The following is a 14,015-nucleotide window of genomic DNA, read 5'->3' on the forward strand; positions in this document are numbered from 1 at the left end:
TAACTTTCTCATGAAATTCCAGTAATTTTTTGCGTTCAGCGCTCTCTATCCACAAAAATTTGAATTGTTTCCTTTTTCTCTACAGAAAAATATCCCCTGTCACGAGAATAACTTTTATGCAAACCGCGTACAAATATACCAATTCGATCAGCTTTTATGAATTTTTAAACTATTCACAAATTTATAAGACACCCTGTACACAGTCTAATTTTTATTACGTGTCTTCTATTTGTGGAGGTTAAAGAATCTGCCTAATGTCGATTGATTTTCTCTCTTGTTAAGGATCTTTCAGAAGTAAGCCTATTATCCTCAACTTGGTTTGGATGCCATTCTAAGACCGTTGTTCTGGCAGCCTCCCACTTCTTAAGAAGATCTTTAATAGTAGATATTGGCATTAATCCTGTTTTTCACAAGAAAGCATATTTCGCCGAGTTTCCGTCGTCAGATCAGTTTCAGGTTCAATTATAAGCTCTTTAATGGTCTTTATATTTCAGGTGTGGTTTCTGTTATTCCTTTAGCTGCTTGATTCTTTTAGATTATACAGTATCTTTTTTAGATAAGATTGAACTGCAGCTTACTATAGACCTGTTCGAGCCATAATGTCCAGCAACATCAGACATCTTCTGCTCACTCTCTACCTTTGCTATTATAATTTCACCATTTGAAAATAAAAAACCGACGCAAAATTTAACGAGTGCCTGCCCGATGGACTGGCGAATGCTATAAAAAAGATTGTTTCTTCAGAAAAATAAAAGGCTAAAATTACAAGTTAGAGTTTGAAAGTTCGGAGGAATACTATCCATTCAGTATATACTGGATTGAGTGTCGATGTCGACGTCTCCGCGCTACGAAAAGATTCGAATTGTTTCCTGAAGACAAGGGAAGACCAATCGGTATTCACTATTTCATGTCGCTTCTTATTGTGTTCGTTCTGTGAAGCGCTCCTTGTCCGATTTGTTCGTTAACCGATCACCCACTGTATATGATTTTAATGCGGCCAAAGTTCTGAATAAACTACATATGAAACACTCGCTATTATGTCATCTTCTCAGCTAAATAAAACATTTCATTCAAAATGGATCAACAAGTCATAAATTACACCTGTTAGGTTACAGGAATTTCATACTTCATTTAACAGTTAATTGTAAACTGTGTTAAATTTAATGGAAAGTCAAAATATATAATTCTATTTAATTAAAACGTAAATTTCGATAAATACAATTTATTTTTAAAGAATGAATCGAATAATTACCGTTGAGGTGGAAGGAAGTTCTTCCATGTGATACTGCTTATGTTCCAACCATTTCTCATTCGAGCGTGTGCTGAACGAACATAAATGACATTGAAATACTATTACTGACAATCTAGGATTATCGTCTTTGTGGTCTGCTTTACATTGTTTATCCTCTTTGCTGTCATTATGTGTATTTACTGGTGCAGACGATGTTTCATTAGAAGACGTCTTAAAAGGATTCTGTTGTTCAGATGCTTTTTCTTGAAATCTCTTGAAAAGTGAAAAATATTTATGACGACGATTATCCAGTAAAATAGTTTTATATTATTTTTACATCAAATTTAAAAAACTGTTATCACTAAAATTATGTAATTCTTATAATAAAATATTATAAAGTTATTGTTCTTGTTATTTAANGAGAAAAAGTCCAGGTGGAAATCCTAGATATGCATTTTAAAGACATATTATATCTCATATATTTAACTTAAGAAGATTTAAATTCCACATCTTGAATTAAAGTTCTTATTTGTGGACCTACGAAAATTCCAGCTTGAATTTTAGTATCACTTATATGAAGAAATTTTTCCGTCATATAATGAAATATATTAATAGCATTGTTTGCATTCATTACATTGACAAAATTTTTGAAAAGTCTTAACTTTACATGACGTGAGTAGGAGAATCATGTCAGCATTGAATAATGGGGCATAACGGTATTTTTCTGGCCAGGAATAAAAATTTCACGCATTTTCTTCTTCAGGTAATGATTTTTCTTGTCTCTGCTGTTCCACTCACACAACAAAATTCACTATAGTCAATTAATAATGCAACGAGTTTTAAATCACAACATATGATCCATTGTACTTTTGATAATGAGTTTTTTTCAAGTACGACTTTCATATTTGCATGTTTTTTTTTATTTTAGTCGAATAAGCTAATGGCACAGAAGGAAATTTGTTTCGATTGGGTAAAAGCACAGCCTAACACTAATCTTAGACGAATCAATGAAAATCTCCGTTTTGTGGTATTATGTTTATTATCAAGTGCATACATCACAACACTAATATTATTGCAATAAATAAAACCACTTTCTTCACAATACAGTACTAGTCTTCAAAATCCTCTTGACGATTATGAAAAATCGCACCTTAGTTGTCCGATGAAGTAAATGACAACGGTTTAGTCGAGAAACTCAGAGTTCTGCCTTTACTTTAGACACGTTCAGATGCCTAAGAAGTTCATGTAGCTCACCTCGAGTTAATAAATTAGATTCACAAGTAGAGGCGTTAGTTTCAAAATCAGAAAATTCTTTCTCCTCGTTTTCGACTTCTTCATGTCTCAAGTCGTCACCAGTAAAAGATTTTGGCAGAGATGGGTACAGGTAAATTTTTATAGTGAGGAATTAGACTCATAGCAGATGGAAAATTTGGGTACTTCACAATGTGTTTAGATTTACCAGTTTGAACGATATACAAAACGTTCTAAAGCCTCCACGTGCTGGCGAGGAGGGAGGTCGGCGTGGTCCCAGTAAATTGGTGTGAGTGTTCGGATGACTGTGAACTCTATAGATAAAGTGCGACAGAGGTCTTGACGGGCTTCCTTATACTTCAGACAAGTAATCGAGAAATGACAGAATGTTTGCGGAGCGCCACAGTTCGGGCAATCGGGTGAGACGCATAGACCTCTAAAATAAAGAAATCCGTTTAGCGGGGTATCGGTGCGAAGGCGGGCCAAGAGTGTTTCGGCAAAGCGAGACGAGGCGTATGAATAAGGCCAGGGAACAACAGGCCGGAGGTGATCTAGACCTTTTAGTCTAAAACTAGTAGACCAGGAGTCGATGTAGGAATCGATAGTAGTATCCCGCATAGCCCGGATTAGATCGCGGGCAATCAGGGACTGCCTCCAGGAGCCAGATGGGTTGTCTTTTCTCGCCGCCTTTTCTGCAGGCTCATTAATGCGGATGCAAAACCCGGGATACACCCAATCTCGATTGGTTTGGAATGCAAACTGATTTTAGCTGCTAAGTCGATTATTATAGTTGGGGATGAAAAATTGACATTACCCACTGCCTGTATGACTGACTTTCTGTCTGAAAAAATGACAGTCAGATTGTCAAGGATTGAACTGATTTGCAGTGCTCGTTTTATTCCTAGAGACTCGGCGCCAAATACACTACAATGCTAGTGTAAAGGCCAAGTTTCCCGGAGTCCACGAGCCGGAAAAAGTACACCTATCGCCGTTCAGGTACTGTATTTGGAGGAATCCGCCCCCCAAGAAGAATTTGCCCTGCCAGGAAGATTCCAGCAGTTCCTGAAAACGTGCACACGTGACCTCTGGAGGGTCGTTGGTAGAAAATGATAACTCGTCAAGACGAAGATGAGGAAAAACACTAACTGTGCTCGGTGGCATATGCCTTTGACGATAGATGCGAGTAATTGATAGACCTTCCTGGCAGAGATGGTTTAACACCAGGGAAACGTACGTGCGCTGGTAAACGTAAGGGTGCCGTGAGAAAAATTGAGTGTAGGGGGCTAAACGGACCTCTGGATATTTGGACGATGGCAAGAAATATTGTCTTTGGCATATATCTTTGTCTGTAACGGAATATAGCCTGTTTCGGCGTAAAGCGAGGTAACGGAGTGGACTTAGGAACACCCAACGCCGTGCGAAGAGCAGTGTGTATTGGATTTTCAATACGATTAATCGTGGTGGGAGGAGCGCTGTCAAGAAGAGGTGCGCCGAAGGTTGCCATTGGACTTAATACAGTATATACCAGACGAAGAAGGCCAACTTTTCTGGCGCCATTCTTGCGCAAGGTGAAATATTTTAATAGGGAGCTTGCTCGGATCAGTTTCGATCGCAGGAAGGTTTTATGAACTCGCCACGTAAAGGTCTGTGAAAAATAAATGCCTAAGATACATAATGACGAACGCTGGGAAATGTATCCCGAGCTTAGAGACACTGCTATAGGAGGACAGTGGATTTTCAGAGAGAAGTCTATAGTAGCACTTTTGGCGGCTGAGAATGATAGACTCCAGGTAGTAGCTCAGTGTTCGAGGTGGTGAAAAGCAGTCTGGATACGGCGAGCTGCTTGGGTATGGCTAGTGCTGGTAGTTATAAGAGAAAGATCATCAGCATAGAGAATTGCCGCTACATTGGCTGGGAGTGCTGTCCATAAGTCTGCCATATAAAAAGTAAAAAGGACAGGGGCGAAAACGCTTCCCTGCGAAACACCATGCGAAAAAGTGTGAGACAATGTAGAGCACTCCGCCAGCGGACTTGGAATGTACGAGTTCAAAGAAGCGATGAGATCCAAGTAGGCAATCTCCCTCTGATGACAAAATATTCTGTTTCGCATAATCGTAAGCGACGTACATCGGAGAAAAGGCCAACAGGCTAAAATCTGCATATAAACTAAAAAGAACAAGAAGAAGATTTACGAGTTATTCCTTTTATGGTGGTCAAACAAAAATAACAGTGCTAACATGATTTAGTGTTCAAACGAAACCATGGGTACTGCAAAGCTCAAATGTCGAGAACAGCCTTTAGCCCACTCTGTCAGACGTTTTACACAAATTGAACATATGATATGTGGAGTCCAATTTTTATTCTGATCGCCCAATTTACAATCAAAATATAGTTCATAACATTTATTAATTAACAAGCCGAGTCAACTTTTGTCGTTAAGGTAAAAGTGTTAATTTTCCAAATACACAACAGAACATATTAATATCATTTACATATTTTCTTCGAAAGGTAACAAAATACGTACAGCTAAAAATCACAACACAAAAGAAATTGATCTTCACTAAATGCAAATCCCAATAATTCTGTAAAGTAGTGCTTGTTGGTGATGAGTCACGTTGTGTGATTTTTATTCTGTTATTTGGGTAAAACAAATTTGTTAAACAAATTCCATTTTTGTCCCTTTTGCCCTGCTAGAGGGGCAGAAAAGTTTCTGTGGATGCCATCCATACATGGAGCCAAAATTTAAATCTATGATTACGGATAATCAGAAAGTGATAGAACAATTGAAATCTCAGGTTTGTGAATACAAAAGTGTCTAATAGGACTTTTTGTCCTATTAGACACAATTTCTTTCTTCCGTGTGCCAAAAATCATGTCGAACAGTGTAATTTGTAAGGCGTGCGGGCACGTTGACCTAATGTAACTAAACATATGAATTTTATGTGTTAACAACGAGTTGTATATGTACAGTGTCCCATAAGTTTGAATTTATAGGAAATATGTTTACAAGTGAATGTTTTAACACAAATAAAAGTGTAGTTCGAGAAAGTACTAACTGACGCTATTTTGAATGAAGACACACACGCTAACACAGAGATGACGATATCATAACGAAGATAAATCGCTCTTGTTTCAAATATCTAAATTGAAATTTGTATGCTGCGTTGTTATTTGAAATGAAATATGTCCTGAAATTAAAACAGCATCACATTTTTACAACACTCGAATTCATTATTATTGGAAAGGCATCAGAATATTTGAGATGAGGTAGTTCACAGTGGAGACGAATATCTTAACAACGAGTTTTGTCAAATGGTCTGCTGTTTCAAAAAAAAAACATTGAAATAAAAATATACGCATATTACAATGTTCGACCTCAAGTCGATAATCGGCGTAAAATAAATCAATGTGAATACGAAGAAAGGATAAACCCATTGTTGATTAATGTGAAAACAACAAACTCATCGTTTTTTAATTATTCGGTAAATGTTTGCATAAATCCACAAAACAGCGACTTTTGTAACACAATGTAAATTTTTCTACACTTGAACACACTTAAATACAAATGCAAATATATACCTGCATAATTATTGAATAAAAACAAGAAAACAATTCGATCAGCATTAATTAATACTCATTCAGTCGCAACGAGTACAAATAAAGTATTATCAATAAAAGTATCAAATATCTGAAGTAATATTGAATTTAATAATTTGAAATGTATAGAATTAATTATAATATCTGACTTTGAATACTTAAAATTACACAGAAACGTTACGATATCGAATGACCCAAACCTCTTAGGAAAAATTTTAATTTGCACCTATTAATCGCTGTTTTTAGACGAAGAATTCACAATCGTTGCATATTTTTAATAGAAATGATACCTTGTTAATTACGATATAACTTATTTACTCGAAAAATCGAATGGAACAAATATACGTGTTTAAAATATATGCGATAAATAAATATTGAAACAATGTGCGCTCGTTAAATAAGTGAAGTTATTGTTATAATGTTTTCACTCTAACATACGATTGTGTGTTAAAAGTTTAGTCATTAACATATTTATACACTTACTTTGGAGCAAGATGGAGTTTCCTCTCTCGGATGAAACCTTCTGATGTGTCTGTTTAAACTACTTTTGATAGTGAAAGTGCCGTTGCAAAAATTGCACGAAAATGGCCGCTCTCCAGTGTGAGTTCTCAAGTGAGCCCTTAAAGCTGCGGGAGATGAACAAACTATTTGACAGACGTTACATTTACGGTCAATTATCTTCCGGTCGTTTGGTGAAATCTAATTATTCAATAAATTTTTAGTAAATTATTCACAATATATAACAACTCAATTCATTACTTTTTCAGTGCAAATAGTTCATCTTAATTATTTATGAAAAACTTTATAAACTTTGCTTTCCATAATAAACTTTATTGTGATGAGATGTAATTAAATGTGAAAGGTTTTGTTCAAGTTTTACTAAACTATGTGTATATAAAATAATTTTATAAAAATAGAAGTAACGAGGTACTGCACAGTAAGTTTCTTAGATCTTATTATTGACAATAGCAATTAGGCACAGCCGAACAACTGCTTTTGGATATTTTTTCAAGTGTAATCTGAATTTAATCTTATAAAGATTATAACATAATTTATAATTTTAACGCTGAGTTAATAATACGATGAACAATAAAAAAAGCTTTTCTCAGTTTCTGCTTTATAAAATGCAAATACTAAATTAGAAAATAACAATATCAAGATGTATCTTGTTTTTATCAATAGGAATATGAATAGTAAATAAATACGAAAACACGGTTTCAAAAAACGAATCAAATAGGAATATCAGTTATAAAAGTAATAATTGTGAAAAATGATTCGCTTAATAATTAAACATTGTTGTAATTAAAATTTTATATTATTTACATTTATCATAGATTATTAATTACACTGATGAATTTAGTATTGATAACGTCTATCCTATTTTATGTTTATGAGTAATTAATTGGCAAAGGTTAAATACAGAGAACGGATTTGCACAAAAATACATAAAAACGTAATTAATTTAAAATGTTTGAACGATCGAAAACAAGGTAAATTTACACGCGCCAGAAGAACAATAATGATATTTACAGTTGTTTATTAATATTATTATTTTAATATTTGTTTGTGTAAATTCACACAGTTGCATCGCGTGTTGTTTGGATTATTAATTGAATGCTTTATATTATCCTGTACAATTATATTGTGTCTGTTTATTTTGTAACTTTTTTCGCTTTGATAATTGAAAAATATAAACGAAAATGAAAATATAGGAACTAGTGGTAATGTTTACCTTAGATAAAATCTCATCGGCATGCCATCTGTATGTGTGTTGTTCCAACTCGGATTTTCGTTTAAAGCTTTCTTCACAGCCATTGTAATCGCACTTGAACGGCTTTTCATCGGAGTGCACTTTCATATGATGTACCAAATTGCTCTTATCCGAAAAGGTTTTATCGCATAAATTGCATTTAAACGGCCTTTCGCCCGTATGAGTTCGAATGTGCCTTTCCAAATGCTGTTTATGAAGAGATTTCTTGCCGCATGTCGGGCATTGATGTTTTCGGTCCTTTTAAAATAATTCGTTTAATAACAATAAATAATCAGTGTAAAAGTTAAATTAAAATTATTCACGATAGTATTAATTATTGTTATATATTATAATAATATGTTGAAAATGTTCATAATATTACACTCTATTTGATATAAGGTTGGAATTTATAGTTTGTTATTCTGTGAATTTTTATTAAAAGTTCACAGAATAATTGAGAAATTGAAAATGAATTATACAGATGAAATGAAAGTTTTCACTTACCATTTATGATTTTACTTAATTTAATTGTCTTAATTTCTTAATTTAATTATCTTAATTATCAGTTTCTTAATTTCAAGTCAAAATTTTGTTACACCAGAAAACAATAATGCACCGAAATAATGTAATTTCTTTATTGTTATGTTTGATTATATTAAGCATATTCAATGGCGCATGTCGCTGAATCTAAAAATAATTAGAAACAAAACGACATATATTATGTCTTCTCTATTGGGGAAACGCATGTGAGGAAACAAATAGAGTAACGCTATTTCTGTTTCTTGTTTAACTTATATTTAAATTATTACTATTTTACTATATCTGCACTATAAGCAACAACAGTAAAAGCACAATTTGATAATACTCAATAAAAGTGTTCAAGTTTACGCGAATGGGAAACCCTTAAATTTTTGAGTATATATACCCGCATAATTAATTATCACTACTGATCCTACTGAGTATTATCAAACCGTGTTTTTACTGTCATTGTTTATAGTGCAGAAAGTGTAAAGTAATAATTTAAATATAAGTTAAACAAGAAACAGAAATAGCGTTACTCTATTTGTTTCCTCACATGTGTTTCTCAAATACAGAAGACATTATATATATATTGTTTTGTATCTTCAATTAGTTTTAGGTTAAAGGACATGTGCAATTGTGCAAGCTTAATATAATCAAAACATAATAATCAAGAAATTACATTATTTCGGTGCATTGTTGTTTTCTGTTTCAACAAAATTCCGACTTGAAATTAAGAAACTAAATTTCATAATTAAATTAAGTAAAATCATAAATGGTAAGTGAAATCTTTCATTTCATTTGTATAATTCATTTTGAATTTCTCAAACTGTTTTATTAAAATTTCACGAAATCAATTTCAATCTTATATCGAAGATAGTGTAAATATTATTAACATTTTTAACATATTATTTTAATATATAACAATAATTAATACTATCGTGAATAATTTTAATTTAACTTTTTCACGAATTATTTATTGTTATTAAACGAATTATTTTAAAAGGACCGAAAACATCAATGCCCGAAATGCGTCAAGAAGTTTTTTAGTAATAGCGATTTGGAAAGACACATCCGAACTCACACGGGCGAAAGGCCGTTTAAATGCGATTTGTGCGGAAAAACCTTTTCGGATAAGAACAATTTAATACATGTTTTGCTGGTTTACTCATGGTTGATAATTTTTTTTCAAGCAATCTCAACAACAGGGCAAAGAACAAAATTTTTTGAAGACATCTTTTAATAAAACATTGTCTGCACCAGGAAATACAAATAACGAAAACAAGGATGATGAACAATGTAAAGCAGACCACAAAGACGATAATCCTAGATTGTCGGTAATAGTATTTCAATGTCATTTATGTTCGTTCAGCACTCGATCGAATGAGAAATGGTTAGAACATAAGCGGTGCCATATTGAAGACATTCCTTGCACGTCAACGGTACGTATTTTATTCATTGTTTAAAAATAAATTGTACTTATAAGAATCCACGATTTAATTGAGTTAAGTTTTCTCCCTAAACTCCATCTTTTGAAGTTGGTTTGCAAATTAAGCAGGACTCGAGATTGTTCTGATGTAGTTTCGGTGAAAGCTCACCTCCACAATCAAGACAGACAGTATATACAGTTTATTTGGAAAATTTATATAAATTATACCAGTTGGTAAACACAGAAAACACAGGATACTCAAAGCGTGGTGCTTCACGTACTAGTTTGGCTTTCGAGAACGATTACGTTTTCGAGAACGATTACGTTTTCGAGAAGCCTCTGCCAGCCTGTGAATTGGCACTACTGCGCGGTACGTCCGATTTCAGCACTTACCTATCCCGCGATATCCTGCAGAGGAGTTTGCTCGCTCTCTCTGTCTAACCTGAATGAACTTTCCAAGTGTCTGAGATTTCTGTGTTATCAGTCCAAAGTTTTTTTTTTTCTATTTCTCTCGCTCGCTTTCTAATTTAAAGACTTTTTGGGCAAGAATTCAGACCAATTACAGATTTTCATTGCAAAGAGCTTTCACTCATATATGCTTGGATCGGTTGAGGGTGGTCATTCACTCGTTTACTACCAGTTGGCATGTTGTTTACGACTCAACCGCCCTTGAATCAAACTAGCGAGGTCGGCGCTTCCTTTGTTTCCTTTTTGTTTACAAGCCAATACATCACATTGTGTATTTAAGAATTCGTGTTTTAATTAAATAGAATTGAACATTTTGGTTTATGATTTAAATTTAACAGATGACAATTAACTGTTAAATGATGTATGAATTTCTTGTAACCTGATTTCTGTAATTAATGACTTGTTGATTTTCTTCGAATCAAGTGTTTTATTTAGCTGACATAGTGGCTTAATCGCATACGATTTATATGAACTTTATTCACGCCTTGACAGCAGAAAAATCATATAGTAAATTCCCTAACAACAAGCCATAGTTAGTCTCTCGTACAATATTGCAAACGAAAGAAACTTAATTAAATGAGTGTAAATTACATAATTAGCGGTAAATATAATTTACCTTTGTGTCAGTTCATGTCGGTAAATATGATAAATCGTAAGTAATGAACTAATGAAATTTATTGAACACTACACACAATCGCCCTTCGAATACAACAAATTTGATAAATAGTGAAGTCTTGTCGAGTAATATTTCTTTAGAAAATTACAAAACTCAGCACTGAACCAACATATAACGAATTGTGCAGTTCATGAGGAACAGAATATATTATCGAGGCGTTAAATAGCACTGATAAAACCATGCTTGGTTCACCGTAAATGTTAGATTGAAGACAACATCTCTTCTTAATAAGGCTGTAGCAGATGGTTGCCCCGAAGATTAGCTTCAACTAATAATTGAATTATTAGATCAACATCATTGGAAATTGCAAAGATTCAAGGAATATATTTTAGAAACAGTATTGACAGTGAACAGCCGTCATCGACAAATCCTGTCATTCACAAATCTCGATGTGACTATCCCTAATTCTTCATTGTAAAAACTGTGTAATATAGAAGTGATCAGTATTTTTATAACAAGAAGAAAAAGATGTTGAGGAAAAGCGAGCAAAGGCAAATGTAAGGTTAGAAGCTTAAGCAACGAAATTGAAAAAATATCGGAGCCGAACTTTGCAATAACGATAGTAGAGAATGCAATAACGTAAGAACAACAGATATGAACAGGGCAAGAAATCCGTAAAATATATTGGTAGTAATACTAACTGCTGAAATTTCCGATTATTATTACTTGGTAACAAATAAGGCACATTTTTATAGCCGTATACCAGAAAACTATGTGTGTACGTGACTACACAGAACATACAAAATGATATTTGTTACATTTCCTAGACTCTTCGTGAGTGAACAAGAAAAATATCTATTTCGAAAAGTAAAATATACCAAATGTGCTCTTGCAGAAAAACCCAATTTCATCAATTGCAAAAAGAATATAACTAAAAAAAATTATGTACTTTAAAAAGTCATAATGTTTTTTATCTTTGAATAAACAGTAAGAATTATTAAAGTTTTATACAGTATTTTATTTCAAAAAATTTTTTAATGTTTTTCTAGTTATAATACTAATAGTGAGCTGAAACAGATTATTCGTAATTTTCTTCTATTCACTAAATCGTTCTAATATTAATAAAATAAAATTAAATTATTGCTTCATTTTATTATAATTTGTTTACATCCACAAGACATTTTATTACAACAGAAAAAGACGAGAAAGTTATAATATTGATAAAATTTGTGAACAATATTTCGATAATTATGTAAAATAAACATTCTTTTGGAAATGGCATAATCAATTTTACAAAATTCAATGGAGAACTCAATCGTCGTTAAAGAGATTAATTTATAGAAAGTTTTAAAAATATATTTGTATTTAAGTATAATTATTTAACAAAATAAAACATTAAAATTAATACAAAAATTCTAATTTTGTCACAATGATATTTTTTCTTACAGGAATCAGAAAAAAGAGAGAACGGAGAAGCACAAGCAGCCAGAGTAGGAGGATCGAAAAGAAAGAAGTGTGAAAGTAGCCAAGGACGCAGAGCTCAATCTATGCCACTTACAGGCACTAGTTGGTAAGACCAGTCCTCTAGGATGCAGATCACTAGATCTGATCTTAAATATTTCATAGGAGAGCGATAAACGCTAGTTGATCCGAACTGCGAAGTTCAGACGTTCCTGTCAGGTTCCCGACACCAGTTTGTCAATTTATCGATGCGCGGACAAACACGCGTATGCGATCTGATTCGGACACCCAATTAAGAGACATTTTGTGTAATAAACATAAGTATAATTTAATAAAACTAAACAAACGAATACAAATAATCGATAACCACAATTAAACGACAAGCTAGAGGTTAAAACCTCTTCTAGGTTTATGCGCGTTCGAGAGAGAGAGCTCACAAAATTATTCTAGACATACGACCTGTTTAGTTGTTGTCGTTCGTCTTCATCTGTATAGGTAAAGGACACCTTGTAGATGGGGTTCCTATTACTTTCATACGGGAGATCAATTCATGCACAAAATATAAAGATATCACTTCTTCTAAGTGTAGACTCGGGACTTCGTCTATCGGACTCCGTTATGGGCGTTGGCCATCAGGAGGAAAACTGCGTGGAGTTTAGATGCTCGGATCTGTCGAAGAACTCCGCGAATTCTGACTAATCTCCCCTTTTATTTCAAAATTTCGTCCAATCATCGTCCAGTAACTCTTTCGTGAGAACGGACGAAAGGGGGATGAACGAGGGGTAACCATTTCCCATCTGAGCGAGATTTTTAACCAGATACGGAAAAACAGAGGATGTTCTCTTCGATGAAAGGAAATAACATTTGTTATCTGGTTTTTCCCACGTCTAAAACAATATTTTTTTCCAAAACGAAGTAATATTTCGTGTCTATATTTAAACATATTTAAATAAAAATTCACAAATTAGACCCAGGGCCTTTCGGATCTCACATTACTCCCTTATCTTCAAAAATCACACTACATTTAAAGAAGGCGTGATTTTTCACTGCAATACATAAGTTCGAATTGCTCTCTCTCTCTCTAAAAATTGCGTTATACATAATAATAAATTCATAAAAGTATACAATAATTCAAATTAAATTCAAAATTGAAATACATGGAAATAATATAATAAACAATTCATCAGATTAATAATATTACTAAAATAAACACAATGAACACAGGTGTCTTCGTCTGGAATTGACGGTAAAAGTGGACATAGTTCTGTCACCGGTTTCGAATGCACCTCTCTGTTGCTGAGAGTCTCTATGGCAGCACCTCTGTTGGCTGACTTCTTATAGTTGCACAAATTCAGGTATATTAGAAGATCATGTGATGTCTTCTTGTTTCAAAAAGCACCTGCTAACAGTTCAAAGTTCACTGTGCAGTTCAAAATGATATAATGTGTCTTCTTCCTGTATGTTGACACACTTCTTTTTCTGCTAAAACTTCATTTCAAATAACCACAAAAGTTCAGGTGGTTGAGTTCATTAAATGTTTTATGACTCCAAGGTCTTTTAAATCTATTTTGAGGCAAAGTTTCTTTTCACCAAAGTATTGTTCATTTTAAAGGTAGTATGTTTAACAAATACATATCTCTATTAATGTCTCTCTCTATATATATACTACACTAAGTCTTACAATCTAGACTAT

At 33.4% G+C, this 14,015-nt stretch overlaps 1 protein-coding gene across 1 annotated transcript; it reads left to right on the forward strand.

The window, feature by feature from the left end:
• The first annotated feature begins 9,068 nt into the window (after nucleotides 1-9,068).
• LOC111620239 lies at nucleotides 9,069-12,770 on the forward strand. Its single transcript, XM_023362137.1, has 3 exons — nucleotides 9,069-9,126; nucleotides 9,542-9,790; nucleotides 12,310-12,770. Exons 1-3 carry the CDS (start codon nucleotides 9,124-9,126, stop codon nucleotides 12,433-12,435), a joined length of 378 nt encoding a protein of 125 aa, XP_023217905.1. The 5' UTR covers nucleotides 9,069-9,123; the 3' UTR covers nucleotides 12,436-12,770.
• Nucleotides 12,771-14,015: the final 1,245 nt, after the last annotated feature.

Source organism: Centruroides sculpturatus, unplaced genomic scaffold (genome assembly GCF_000671375.1).
Source record: "Centruroides sculpturatus isolate CEXI.00-Female unplaced genomic scaffold, Cexi_2.0 scaffold231, whole genome shotgun sequence".
In the NCBI taxonomy this organism is placed as follows: domain Eukaryota; kingdom Metazoa; phylum Arthropoda; class Arachnida; order Scorpiones; family Buthidae; genus Centruroides; species Centruroides sculpturatus.